The sequence below is a fragment of the Spermophilus citellus genome (genome assembly GCF_964194105.1).
Source record: "Spermophilus citellus genome assembly, chromosome: 5".
Taxonomy (NCBI): domain Eukaryota; kingdom Metazoa; phylum Chordata; class Mammalia; order Rodentia; family Sciuridae; genus Spermophilus; species Spermophilus citellus.
In genome coordinates, this window is record NC_138186.1 from 139252265 (window position 1) to 139267592 (window position 15328).

The 15328-nt window shown below is 35.8% G+C and overlaps 1 protein-coding gene across 1 annotated transcript in view; it reads left to right on the top strand.

Annotated features, from left to right (window-relative positions):
* Nucleotides 1-15328, top strand: part of LOC308649636 (uncharacterized protein) — a 166277-nt gene that overhangs the window by 93092 nt on the left and 57857 nt on the right. The window contains exons 6-7 of the mRNA XM_081295357.1: nucleotides 9137-9270; nucleotides 10608-10764. Of these exons, the coding sequence (XP_081151483.1) occupies nucleotides 9137-9270; nucleotides 10608-10651 (178 nt within the window). The 3' untranslated portion in view covers nucleotides 10652-10764. The remainder of the gene's footprint in view (nucleotides 1-9136; nucleotides 9271-10607; nucleotides 10765-15328) is intronic.

A 15328-nucleotide genomic window follows, 5' to 3' on the forward strand; every position in this document is an offset into this window, starting at 1 on the left:
AGAGTGCATTATTTTTGCTTTCTCTTCTTGCTAACTGGCAATGACTTCCTGCCCCAAATGACCTAGCACTAGGAAAAATTCTAACAAATAATAAAATTGGCCAGTACAGGTACAGTACATGCCGTTCTCTGACTTATGGTACAGACCAAGTGAGAAGCTCCAACTGGAGAGATCCAGGGACAGGCGGAGGAAAATGACTCACATTGAATACTGTCTTTAATTGAATATGGTTGACGCTTTTTTCGCCTTTGCAGATAGCCTATACTGCCTTTGTTACATATAAATGTTTTAACTCTTGGCAAAAGAAGCAAATTTAGAAGATAAAGAGATCACTTTTGTAACACAAAGTATAGATGGATAATTAGATAAATATCCAGTCTAACACAGAAGATGGAACAAGACTTATTTTAAGTTGTGCATAGTATCTAAAGATTTAGTGATTTAGAAACAATCTGACCGTCTTCTTGAAAAATAACATTCCAAGAATGTATTTCTAATAACTTGATTTTTTTCTGTTCATAAAATTTTTACACTCTAATTTTAGAAAACACAAATAGGAGAAACAAAGATAAATCAAAATAGACAAAAATTTATCAAAAAACCCCTTCACTTTTCAAAGCATGCCTAGATTAAATAATAAAATTACATTGTTTTTACAAATTTACATTCAGTTTTTATCATTGTCATAAATATTTACATTTCCCTTGTGAATGTTTTGAGTATTATATATTTTATTAATCATAATACAAGTATCCATCCTCTGCCTATCTAAATTTTATAATATTCCTGTCATCCTTAGTGGCAATGAACTTGTCCAGGCTATGGATCTGCTGAGGCAGTGCCCTACCTCTTTCTTTCTTGGGTGTCAGTACGATTGCTCAAAGATTATCTATTATCAATTAAGCTAACATTAGTTTAAAGCCTGCCAGTTTTGCTAGAATGCTTCATTTTTTTGTCATTATTACTTTTTTCTTTGAATTTTGACTACTGCATTTTAATTAAATAGCAATCAACTTTATAAACATGTGCTAATAAACCTTTTCATCATTATTATGTGTTCATATATTTTTTGTTCACAATTTTAAACTCCCCTTAGGAATAGCATGTTTAGAAAGTGAAACTTAATATTATATTAAAAGAGCATATCTACATTTCTATATATTCCTGGAGGTGGGGGGAAATTGATCCTTGAAATCAAAATGATCCTTCATAAGGATCAAAACTTGTTTCCACCATAAGTCAAGATGAAAGATAACCCTGAGAGGTTCAGGTGCCCAAGGTACAGTTCTGTTCTGGTCAGAGGTACCTGGCACTGGCTCAGAAGATTTCTTCTTTGAATGCCCTAGACTTGATACAGCAGCTCACAAATGCTAACCAGGCACTGGCACAGTAGTATTCATGGGGAAAAAAGGGTTCTAGAACAACAGTCTGTAACTAGGGTTCCTCCTCTCATCTGTGTTCTGGAAGATTGGATAGTAGTTAAATATGTACTAGACCTACTCCTGATTATTCTTCACATACCCTAAGATATTGCACTGAAGTTCTTTCAAAGGAATCTGTATTTCTAGAATGGTCTTTCAAAAGAATTTTTGTATTTCTAGGAAGACTGAAACAGACATACAGAGAGATTGCCTATAATGGATCTGATCAATAGAATTGGCTATTTGATGATACATTTAACCTTTCTAATTGAATATTTGTATTGATGAGGCTTTAAAAGAGTGTTTATTTTGTGTGTGTATATATAAAACTCTCTGATTTTGGTGAATTACATGGGACTGAGGAGAACTTATCATTGGTGGTGAATTCTTAAATAGGCCAGGTACTCAGTGACAGAACCAACCAGGGAACTCCTACAGGCATGGTTCAGATATCTAGATGCCAATTTTTTATTATATACCTTTTATTTGTAGGATATAAATTTTTATGTTGTCATTTTAAAATCTGTTCAAAAGTAACACTGTCAAAACCATTCAAATATATGTAAAAATTATACTGTAGACTAGAATACAATTGTTATTTGGACAAAAAATAGATTCATTCCATGTTAGGAAAAAAAAATCCTTAGTGGGAGACAGACCAAGCACCAAACGTTCTGCTCAAAAACCTGCAGTTTATAGACTTCTGCCCTTGTGTGGCATTGGTCACATGTTCCCTAAAGTTGTACAGCCAGCCACACAGTGGAAATTAGACCCAGAACAACCTTAGTCATTGGGCGATTTTCAATTACTTGCTCAAGTAGAAAAGCACATTTTTGGGGAATGACAAACTGAAATGTAAGAGCATACAGTACAAACTGTACACTAATAAAATTTCATCTTGTGTGTGGGTTGGAGTCACGAATTTTCATGGCTAGAACAAATTATAATCACATTCTTGAGTTTGGGATTTTTTTCCCTTTTTAATATTTCAAGGATGATCTCCTATGCTGTAGGTTTAATATTAAGAATTTGGACTCTAGAGAAAAATGGTAATAATAATGCAATAAAAAATCTGAATAAATCTTTGGCAAACAGAAGGCTGATTTTCCAATGATTAGTCAGAATTCTGTCTTAATAAGATTTCTGCCAACGATAGTCAATCAGAGAGAGAGAGAGAGAGAGAGAGAGAGAGAGAGAGAGAGAGAGAGAGAGACGCCCCCAAAACCACAAAACAATATCACCAATAAAAACAGACACCCAAAAAATAACAATGTATGTCCAGCACTATTTAGATATATCTTTGATAGAACTAACTATGCTGATTTGACAAGTTGAGCAGGTGAGATTTTAAAGAAAGGTCCACAGCTAAAGCCAGGATCACATTAATTATAAAACCTTTCGCTCATGCATATGAGGTCATCTATCTTAGAGTTATGTAAGATGAATACATCAGCTACCTCAAATAACCAATCATCCTACTTTAATTTACTGCTCTAAAACAGTAAGATAAGCTGGGGAAACTTAACTCTCCACTATCTCATGAGCAAAGGATCCCCAAAAAATGTTGAGTCAGATTTGGTTCACAGAGTAAGTTCCTCTAGATAGAGCTAGCTTCTTGAGAAACACAGATTTGTTTTATGATCAAAAGAAAGTATAATATCTTTCAAATTGAATTTCTAAATAAAAGTTGTATAATTGAATTCCTGAGAATTATGGAAGTTTAGGTAAAATTTCCAAATAATTTTGAGACAAAACTTATTTAGAAAGAAAACTTCCAAAATAATTGTTTAGATAGCCCTTGGGGTGACTCTAGTTCTTGAGGAAGAACTCTTTAAAAGGATATACTTCACAGATTTAGATTGAAAAAAATCATTTAAATCTAAGTATGAGACATAAGAAACATTCACACAGTAAACAGACTGACTTAATCTTGACATCCCTGCTCCGCCACCCTTTGTTAAGATGTAGTGAACTGAATTTCTCAGAATTTTTACAAAGGCATTTTCCTCCAAATATTGTTAGTTGATAAATTCTGCAAATATTTATTGAGACAATGCTATATACTATTTACTATTAGTCTATACCATCTACTGTTGTTCTAAGGATACAAGTGTGAGAAAGGCAGACACAATTCCCTCACTCATGAAGATTCTCATTAAGTGTTCAAACTTTTTGTTACAGTTTCAAACACACACAAGGATTAAGAGAATACTTTAAGGAAATTAATGAGCTCACTATTCACTTTCAACAATTATTGATATAGGAATAATTATGCTTTTCAACCAGTCAGATTATTTTGATGAGGATCTTAGACATATATCATTTTGTGCATAAATATTTTAGTTTCAGTGTCTTAAAGATAAGAACTCTAAAAAGCCATAATACCATTACTACACTTAAAATGTGTGCTATAGTTAAACTACTGTTTGTATGCTTAAAATATGTTGAAACAGTTGACATTAAAGATTTTTAACACACACACACACACAATGTTAACTAGGTGAGGTAGTAGACGTGTTAACTAACTTGATTGTGGTAATAATTTGACAATATATACATATTTCAAATTATTCTATTGTAACAATTTTATATGTCACTTATACTGCAATATACTTGGAAAAAAATTTAAGGTTATCAAAGTAGAAAAATAAATAAAAAATTCTAACAATAGTTATTTGATGCCATAAAAAATAAATCATTGCTCATATTTCCTTGTTTATTCCACATACAAATCACACAAGCACAGACACTTTTACTAATATTGGATCAGTATGTTTAGTAAAATTCTTTTTACTAATATTGGATCAGTATGTTTAGTAAAATTCTTTTAATTTAAAGCTTCCCTCTTCAAAACAACTTTTGTGTACATAGGAAACAAGACTCTCTACCCAGTAAAATTTCTCACTTCTGAATTTTTCTGATTGCATTCCCCCATGGTGTCCTCTAATATGGTCTTCTTTTCTTTTTCTTATTTCTGTCAAGATCCATGCAAATGGTGATATAGATGTACTATAGATAGAAAGAGATAAACATTTTCAGATTTTGATAAAATCAAGTACCTGTAAAATCCAAAAATTAAACTAAAGATTACAGTTTTTAAAAAGCGATGTTTATATCATCATAATGTGTGGCCTGTTCAATCTTCCTTATTTATACTAAATTCTCCAACCCCAGAAGTTCAAAGACTATGAGATCAGCGAACTCCATCCAATATGACAATATTGCAAAGATATTTTCCTCCTTTTATTTCTCAAAGTCGGTTTACAGCAACCTATAAACATCTCAGATACATTGAGGCCTCCACCTTTTGCCCTTTGTCTTTTAAGAAGATAAATGCTTAATAATCTAAAGAATTATGGTGCCCCACCTGACCTATTTTCCCAAATCTTATTCCATTTTCCATGTAAGTTTTGTTATGTATATATATTCTTTTCCTATAAACTGAAGATGTCTAGCAAACAAGGTAAATTTCAATATTTGAAATTAAATTGGTTATTTTCATATATTATAAACAAAGTCTGCATTAGCTTCATTACTGCTATGTCAACTTTAAACAATCTTTATAAAATTCTCATTCTATGAATGGGACTTTTATAAAACACACCCATCAAAAAACCATTAAGCCATCAAAAAACTAATCATTGCTCACATTTCCTTGTTGATTTCACACACAGCTCCCACAAACACGCTTTCCAGCTTTCTCATGTTTTAATGCACTTAACAACTTGGAACTTTATAGTGTGTATTTTTTTTTTCTCTGCTGGAAAATACTTGTTTCTGAGAGACATCAGTTTTAGTTTTTCATTTTCATGGAAATAATAAAAATTAACAAATATCACCCATAATTCCTGAGGTTTAGAGTCATAACCTCTCAAGGACCATACAAGGAAGTAAATTCCCTGGATTTACTTGAGGCCCGGTTCAGCATGGACATCTTTGGGACAACATTACTTCATAGGTCAAGGCTCTGCTATCAGTGAACACACACACACCGTGGGCCCACAGGACAGAGGGGACAGCAGGAGTGCTCACAGACGTGTCTGCTCAGTGCTGAGTAGGTCGCAGGCTTGTTTATGCTAGAGCTCTCGCTGCCAGACGGCCGAAACTAACTCCCTTAGAATCCGTTGCCATTATATTCCCAAAGGCAATGACGCACAGCTGTGGACAGGAAATAGGCTCTTTAATTTGTTAACCATACCCAGAAAAGAAGAAAACAAAATGCTTAAATGAGACCATAAAGAGATCATTTAAAAGTCTTCTCCACAATCAGCTAAAAAATGCAAAACAAACTTTTCCCCCAATCATAGGATATGTACGTGTATTACTTGTTCATTGCTCAGTATATATCTAATCTTAGATTTGAGCTCCAGGAAATCTCTCTTCTTCCCACTTTACAGTTTCACCTGCTCTTAATGATGGCATTGTCTAAAGACTCCAACTGATGACATAAGGCTCCTGAATCATAATTGTTGAAAGACTTGTTGCTGACAGATCCCATTTGGAAAAATTCAGATGGTCAGAGAAGACTGGGGTTAAGATAAGGACATGATTTCCTTCAATGAGGGTCCCAGATTTTCAGAGCAGGAAGTTAAATATTTTAGTCCAACACCACTCTGTATACAGCCCTTATCAAGCCCATTTTTAAAAAGTCTTTGCAGTTTTCTCATATTTGAATGCACCTACAATTTTTAATTGTCAAGGAATATTTCAAATATATTAAAAGATTCAGGATTTCCCACAACAAGAATCTGAAGCCAAGACCAGCAACTAAGTTCTACCTCATTCTAACATTGTGCCACAGTTTCCTCAATATATTTAATTTTTTTTAAAGAAGTAGCTTGTTACAAATATGACTGAGTTTCCCTGATTAACTTCCTTTCATCTTACCCTCCCTCTCTGCCTTCCCAGAAATAATTGCCAGACTGAATCTGGTTATTTATCATCCTCATGCACGTTCACACTATTACAACACAATGTCCTACATTGTTTTCAGAGTCTCCATAAATGGTATCATAGTGTATGTATCTTTCAATAATGTCCTTTCATGTTGATACACACTGCTATAGTTCACTCATTTTCAATATTTATTGCAAGATTTTCCCACAATTACTTTGTCCAATGTCTTCACATTTTTGCTGTTACTCATTGATGCTGTGAACATTTTCAAGTGTCTCTGAGCCCATACACAGTAGGGATGTATAGGGATGTGTATGTCTCTGTGTGATGCAGTGGAACAAAAAAACTGGCTTTTGAAATATGGCACACCTTTGAATTGGACCTGTGTTATGTTAACCAAGGCATCTTGGTGGTGTTGGTTGTGCGCACGTATGCATTTGTGTATTTGTATGTATCTATCCACTTACCTGTCTTTCTTGGTATCTTTTTTGATCTACGGCTATGTTTGTTGTTTCTTTTTCTGTTTCTTTTTTTTTTTTAATTGAAGCTTTTGGCTCAAGATTTTTTGCTCCCTTGCTTGTACCTCATTTCCAAGAATACTGTTCTTCTAGGTGGGGCCAGAGTCCTAGTTGTACTGGTGGGAAGGGTAGATGCTCGGCCCACTGTATTCATCAGTCATGAGGCTGCGTAGTATGAAGTGGTCCACGTAATGTTTGGAGATGACCTTCAAAAGTCTGTCCATCCAGGGTCACCAAGTAAGTCCCAGTTAGTGGCTGGTGTCCTATGTGTGGCAGCATCATGGACGTGTACTTCAGGACCTGTTCCTGAAATACTTTGTGCATCCAGATGTGGTTATTGTTTATGTCCTGCAGTGCAGCAGCATGTTGGCTGGGTCCCATAGAAGGAAGAGGGAGAATCAGGCCAAAACCTTGAGTACTCTGTGGACATTTATTGCAGCCACAATGTTACAGGGCTCTGAGACATCACTGTAGCAGGACTGAAGTCAGGGCCAGTGTTCAGCACATCAAGAGCACCTTGCTTGGGTACATTCCCACCAAGTCATCTGGCTGCTGACGATCACCCACTTCACCTGGGCCCACTGTATCTTGTCTGAGGGCATCCTGGAGGAGTCCCACACCAGCACTGCCACTTTATTACCTGCTTGCACCATCTGCTCCACAATGAACAAAGTTGGTCTTGTGTTAATAAACTGTTGGAGATAGTTTAGTGATAAATGCACAAATTTTACAGGTATTTCCTTCTATTTTAGCATATGATTCAAAGTTTCCAAGATTAAAAAAAAATACAAAAACATATCTTTAAAAAAAGGCTAAATAGAAAAAAAAACATGTTGGAACATCAAGCCAAAACATTTTTTACAGAACATATTACAAAAAATAGAGACTAAGAATATGAAAGAAATATTTTATATGGTACCAGTGGCACCAAACATTGGGATCTTCTTGACAGCCACACTGTGGGATGCAGGGGTGGACAGTGCAAGGTCTCCAAGTCTCAGAACATGCAGGAGCCCAGTGAATTGTTTCCACATGTGTTGTGGCCCATAATTGCTACAAAATGATGTCACAACAGCTAAATTTGTCATTCATGTCCCTTAATTCTTCTTTCGTATTTTCATTCTCTTATCTTTTGTGGTATGTGCTGTAAGGAAGAATCCTGCAACTTAATGTTCTGTCATGCTGGTTTTTCTATTTATCTTTTTTTTTTTTTTTTTTTTTTTTTGCGGGGAGGGGGGGTGAGGGTGCCAAGGATTGTCCTCAGAGGCACTCAAACACTGAGCCACATCCCCAGCTCTATTTTGTCTTTTATTTAGAGATAGGGTCTCACTGAGTTGCATAGCACCTTGCTTTTGCTGAGGCTGGCTTTGAGCGTGCGATCCTTCTGCCTTAGCCTCCCCAGCTGCTGGGATTACAGGTGTGTGCCACCAAGCCTGGCTAGCTTTTTTTAGATATGTTTTTGTATTCTTTTCAAACATGTTTCACTTTCAAACATGTTAAAGTAGAAAGAAATAACAATGAAACTTGTGTGTCTGTCATTTAATCATCTTCAACTTTTATTAATATATGATCAACTTTGTTTCATGGACCAGCACCTTCTTGGTTGAATTTAATTTTCATGATCTCTCTTTAGTTTTTTTTTTTAATTGGATAAGTATTCTTTTGTAGTACTCTGAATTTCTCAGGTATAAATGATTTGGTTTCATAAATCAGTGGGTCTCCTTTTACTGTATTTTTGAATATTTGATGATTTGTGCTTATGCTTTCAATTTTATGGCAGAAAATTCTTATTAGACAGTCTGCTACCTTATTGCATAGCCTAGGTAGAGATGAAGGGTTGTGATGAGTTGCTGGAATTTGTGCAGAAATCTGTTTACAGAGATATGTCCTGGAAGGATCAGAATATGCCACTTGACCATGTACATCAACAACTGGCCTGCATGTGACACATCCCACTTCTCCTAGATCTTGCCAAGTACTTGGAGTTCTGTCTTATTACTTGGACACACACTTCCACATACTGGTGCCTCTAAGATGCAGACATCTGGACTGGCCAAGAAGTTAAGTACCAGGAGTCTGCCTTCTTAGATGTTCTCACTACTGTATCAAATTAATTACTCTGAGGGTTTCCACAGTTTCTCTCTCTCCTCATCTACCTGAATTATCTGATTCTTCTCTGTTCCTATTGGCTCCCTATCTTTCAGGCATTCCTCACAGTTTCTGAAAATACTTTCAAAAGTAAAATGTTTCCTTTCTGTTATTCTAATACAGTTATGCATTTAATTTTTTTTTCTTTTCCAGGCATATGGTAGTGATTAAGAATGTGGACTCTGGACTTGGGCTGCCTGGGTTGAATCTTGGCTCTGCCACTTCCTTTGTGGCCTTCAGCAAATTTATTAACCACTCTGTGCCTCTGGAAGATGGAGATCAAAAAGGTTTGTGGAATTACTATGAAGATAAAATGAATTGTCATCTGAAATGCTCAGAATGGTGCTTGGTTCAGAGTGAAGTAAGATTCTAAAATACAAAGTCACCTGTATTAAACTTTCCAGGCAGGGATGGGGATGTAGCTCAGTGGTAGAGCACTTGCCTAGCATGTGCAAGGCCCTGGATTCAATGCCCAACATTGGGGACTCTTCAGAAAAGGGAGACCTACACTGAAGAACAAAACCACTTCCAACAAAACCTATAAAGGTCATTTATACAATTCTGGACAAGCATACAAGTTTTTTTAATAACTCTATCAAAAGTGATGATTAGTTTTGATTGAGTTCTGGCAGGATAACTTTAACGTACTGATCATTCTGTTCTCCAAGTTAAAGCAAATTTTTCCCCCCACAGTTTTATTGGTGCATCATAGCTGTACATAATTATGAGGTTTGTTGTTACATATTGAAACATGCATACATTATAACAATATAATGTGGCCAATATCATTCTCTAGCACTTCCCCGCTCCCTCCCCACCTGGTCCCTTTTCCTCTATTGATTACCCATTGATTTTCATGAGGCTCACCCCTCCCCAACCTTCTTTTTCTTTTTTCTTCTCTAGTTTCCACATGTGAGAGAAAGCATATGACCCTTGACCTTCTGAGTTTGGCTTATTTCTTGTAACATAATGGTCTCTAGTTTCATCCATTTTCCTTCAAATGACAGAATTTCATTTTTCTTTGTGGCTGAATAAAACTCCATTGTGTATATATGCCACATTTTCTTTATCCATTCATCCATTGATGGACACCTAGGCTGGTTGTATAGTTTGGCTATTGTGAATTGTGCTGCTATAAACATGGGTGTGCATGTATCACTGTAGTATGATGACTTTGATTCTTTGGGATGAATACCAAGGAGTGGTAATGGCTGGGTCATTTGGTACTTCCATGCCTAGTCTTTTGAGGAATCTCCATGCTGATTTCCATAGTGGTTATACTAAATTATAATCCCACCAACAGTGTAAAAGTTTTCCTTTTTATCTGCAACCTCTTCAGCATTTATTGTCGTTTGTATTCTTGATGAGTGTCATTCTGACTAATGTGAGATGAAATTTCAGTGTAGTTTTGATTTGCATTTCCTTAATTGCTAATGGTGTTGGACTTTTTTTTTCTTCACATTATTTGGACATTTGTATTTCTTCTTTCGAGAACTGTCTGTTTAATTCATCTTCCCACACATAATTGGGTTATTTGCTTTTTGGTGTTAAGTTCTTGAGTTCTTTATGTATTCTGGATATTAACCTTCTGTCAGAAAAATGCTAATTTGTTTTGATCTTGTAGGTTTTATATGGAGCAGCAAACTTTCTCAAGGTGTATTATTGTAAACAAAAGAATTTTAAGTGTTATGTCTTCAATGCTACTGTGATTCAAAGAAGAGCACTTCTTGGAACTCCATCCTTGATGCTCACCAATTAGAATACTATAGAACTTAACAATGGTAAGTTTTCCATAAATGTTACTTGTTATTGTCAGGGTTTGGAGTGGAGATTGCAATTATGTGCTCTTCTTGTGGCTAATGTGGCCTTTGCTAGGTCTTACGTGACCATAAGCAATGTACTAAACATCTTTCATCCTTGTATTTCTCATTAGCAGATGGTGATAATGATGCCTTTCTCATTAGGTTAGATTGGTTTTATGAAATGCAGATACTTTTGATGAGGTTGTATGATGATAAACCCATTTTAAGTCAAATATATTGTCTGCTAAAGTGCATTTAATACACCTATGGAACATAGCTTGGCCACAGAGTCTGCTGCAGAATAAGGGCTTCTCCTCCTGATCTCTTGGCTGACTGGGAGCTGCTTACCTGCTGTTGCTGCCCAATATCATAAGAAAAATTATATTGCACATGACTAGCCCCAGAAAAGAGCAAAATTCAAAATACAGTTTCTGCAAAATGTGTACTGCTTTAATACCATCATAAAGTCAAAAAATTATAAGTCAAATCATCCTAAGTTTGGAAACATCTGTAATGGGTTTGTCATAAGCTCTTTAGGCTGTTATAATAAAATATCACAAACAGGGCAGCTTATAAGCCATAGAAACTTATTACACACCATTTGGAGGCTGGGAAATCCAGATCAAGGGGCTGACATATTTGCTGTCCTCCTGGTTCATTTTTGTTACTGTACCCACGGAGGAGAAGGGACCAACGGTCTCTATCAAGCCAGTTCATGATGATTTCACCCTCATGACCTAATCACACCCAAAAGTCTCACACCTTTTTTTTTTTATTGGTTATTCAAAACATTACAAAGATTGCAGAATCACATCGGTTACACATCCACATTTTTACATAATGCCATAATAGTAAGTGTTGTATTCTGCTACCTTTCCTATCCTCTACTATCCCCCCTCCCCTCCCCTCCCATCTTCTCTCTCTACCCCATCTACTGTAATTCATTTCTCTCCTTATTTTTTCCCATTCCCCTCACAACCTCTTATATGTAATTTTGTATAACAATGAGGGTCTCCTTCCATTTCCATGCAATTTCCCTTTTCTCTCCCTTTCCCTCCCACCTCATGACTCTGTTTAATGTTAATCTTTTCCTCCTGCTCTTCCTCCCTGCTCTGTTCTTAGTTGCTCTCATTATATCAAAGAAGACATTTAGCATTTGTTTTTTAGGGATTGGCTAGCTTCACTTAGCATAATCTGCTCTAATGCCATCCATTTCCCTGCAAATTCCATGATTTTGTCATTTCCTAGTGCTGCGTAGTACTCCATTATGTATAAATGCCACATTTTTTATCCATTCATCTATTGAGGGGCATCGAGGTTGGTTCCACAGTCTAGCTATTGTGAATTGTGCTGCTATGAACATCGATGTGGCAGTATCCCTGTAGTACGCTCTTTTAAGGTCTTCAGGGAATAGTCCAAGAAGGGCAATAGCTGGGTCAAATGGTGGTTCCATTCCCAACTTTCCCAGGAATCTCCAAACTGCTTTCCATATTGGCGACACCAATTTGCAGTCCCACCAGCAATATACAAGAGTACCCTTTTCCCCACATCCTCGCCAGCACTTGTTGTTGTTTGACTTCATAATGGCTGCCAATCTTACTGGAGTGAGATGGTATCTTAGGGTGGTTTTGATTTGCATTTCTCTGACTGCTAGAGATGGTGAGCATTTTTTCATGTACTTGTTGATTGATTGTATGTCCTCCTCTGAGATCTGTCTGTTCAGGTCTTTGGCCCATTTGTTGATTGGGTTATTTGTTTTCTTATTGTTTAATTTTTTGAGTTCTTTGTATACTCTGGATATTAGGGCTCTATCTGAAGTGTGAGGAGTAAAAATTTGTTCCCATGATGTAGGCTCCCTGTTTACCTCTCTTATTGTTTCTCTTGCTGAGAAAAAACTTTTTAGTTTAAGTAAGTCCCATTTGTTGATTCTTGTTATTAACTCTTGTGCTATGTGTGTCCTATTAAGGAATTTGGAGCCCAACCCCACAATATGTAGATCGGAGCCAAGCTTTTCTTCTATCAGACGCATAGTCTCTGATTTGATATCAAGCTCCTTGATCCATTTTGAGTTGACTTTTGTGCATGGTGAGAGGAGGGGATTCAGTTTCATTTTGTTGCATATGGATTTCCAGTTTTCCCAGCACCATTTGTTGAAGATGCTATCCTTCCTCCATTGCATGCTTTTAGCCCCTTTATCAAATATAAGATAGTTGTAATTTTGTGGATTGGTTTCTGTGTCCTCTATTCTATACCATTGGTCCACCTGCCTGCTTTGGTACCAGTACCATGCTGTTTTTGTTACTATTGCTTTGTAGTACAGTTTGACCTCTGGTATCGCTATGCCTCCAGATTCACACTTCCTGCTTAGAATTGCTTTTGCTATTCTGGGTCTTTTATTTTTCCATATGAATTTCATGATTGCTTTATCTATTTCTACAAGAAATAATGTTGGGATTTTGATTGGCATTGCATTGAACCTATAGAGAACTTTTGGTAATATCGCCATTTTGATGATGTTAGTTCTGCCTATCCATGAACAGGGTATATTTTTCCATCTTCTAAGATCTTCTTCTATTTCTCTCTTTAGGGTTCTGTAGTTTTCATTGTATAAATCTTTCACCTCTTTTGTTAGTTTTATTCCCAAGTATTTTATTTTTTTTGAGGATATTGTAACTGGGGTGGTTTCCTCATTTCCAGTTCAGAAGATTTGTCGCTGATATACAGGAATGCCTTAGATTTATGCGTGTTGATTTTATATCCTGCCACTTTGCTGAATTCATTTATTAGCTCTAGTAGTTTCTTTGTAGACCCTTTTGTGTCTTCTAGGTATAGGATCATATCATCCGCAAATAGTGATAATTTAAGTTCTTCTTTTCCTATCTTAATGCCTTTAATTTCTTTTGTCTGTCTAATTGCTCTGGCCAGTATTTCGAGAACTATATTGAATAGAAGCGGTGAGAGAGGGCATCCCTGTCTTGTTCCAGATTTTAGAGGGAATGCCTTCAGTTTTTTTCCATTTAGAATGATGCTAGCCTGAGGCTTTGCATATATAGCTTTTACAATTTTGAGGTAAGTTCCTGTTATCCCTAGTTTTTCTAACGTTTTGAACATAAAGGGATGCTGTACTTTGTCGAATGCTTTTTCTGTGTCTATCGAGATGATCATATGGTTCTTATCTTTAAGTCTATTGATGTGGTGAATAACATTTATTGATTTCTGTATATTGAACCATCCTTGCATCCCAGGGATGAATCCTACTTGATCATGGTGCACGATCTTTTTGATATGTTTTTGTATACAATTTGCCAGAATTTTATTGAGGATTTTTGCATCTAGGTTCATTAGGGATATTGGTCTGTAGTTTTCTTTCTTTGAGGTGTCCTTATCTGGTTTGGGAATCAGGGTGATATTGACCTCATAGAATGAATTTGGAAGTTCTCCCTCTTTTTCTATCTCCTGAAATAGATTATGGAGTATTGGTATTAGTTCTTCTTTAAAGTTCTTGTAAAACTCTGCTGTATATCCATCCGGTCCTGGGCTTTTCTTGGTTGGTAGTCTTTTGATGGCTTCTTCTATTTCCTCACTTGATATTGGTCTGTTTAGGTTGTTTATATCTTCCTGACTCAATCTGGGTAGTTCATATGTCTCAAGGAATTTATCGATGCCATCACTATCTTCTATTTTGTTAGAGTATAGGGTTTCAAAATAATTTCTAATTATCTTCTGTATTTCTGAATTGTCTGTTGTGATGTTGCCTTTTTCATCCCGTAAGCTAGTAATTTGGGTTCACTCTCTTCTTCTCTTTGTTAGCATGGCTAGTGATCTATCAATCTTATTTATTTTTTCAAAGAACCAACTTTTAGTTTTGTCAATTTTTTCGATTGTTTCTTTTGTTTCGATTTCATTGATTTCAGCTCTAATTTTAATTATTTCTTGCCCTCTACTGTATTTGCTGCTGATTTGTTCTTTTTCTAAGGCTTCGAGGTGTAGTATGAGGTCACTTATTTGTTGGCTTTTCCTTCTTTTAAGGAATGAACTCCACAAAATGAATTTTCCTCTTAGTACTGCTTTCATAGTGTCCCAAAGATTTTGATATGTTGTGTCTGAGTTTTCATTTACCTCTAAGAATTTTTTAATTTCCTCTTTGATGTCTTCTGTAACCCTTTGTTCATTCAGTAGCATATTGTTTAATCTCCATGTGATGTAGGATTTTTACTTTCTCATTTTATTATTGATTTCCAATTTCATTCCATTATGATCAGATAAAATGCATGGTAGTATCTCAACTCCTTTGTAATTGCTAAGATTTGCCCTTTGACATAATATATGGTCTATTTTTTAGAAGAATCCATGTGCTGCTGAGAAGAAAGTGTATCCGCTTGATGTTGGGTGGTATATTCTGTATATATCAATTAAGTCTAAATTATTAATTGTATTATTGAGCTCTGTGGTTTCTTTATTCAAATTTTGTTTGGAAGATCTGTCCAGTGGTGAGAGAGGTGTGTTAAAATCTCCCATGATTATTGTGTTGTGGTCTATTAGA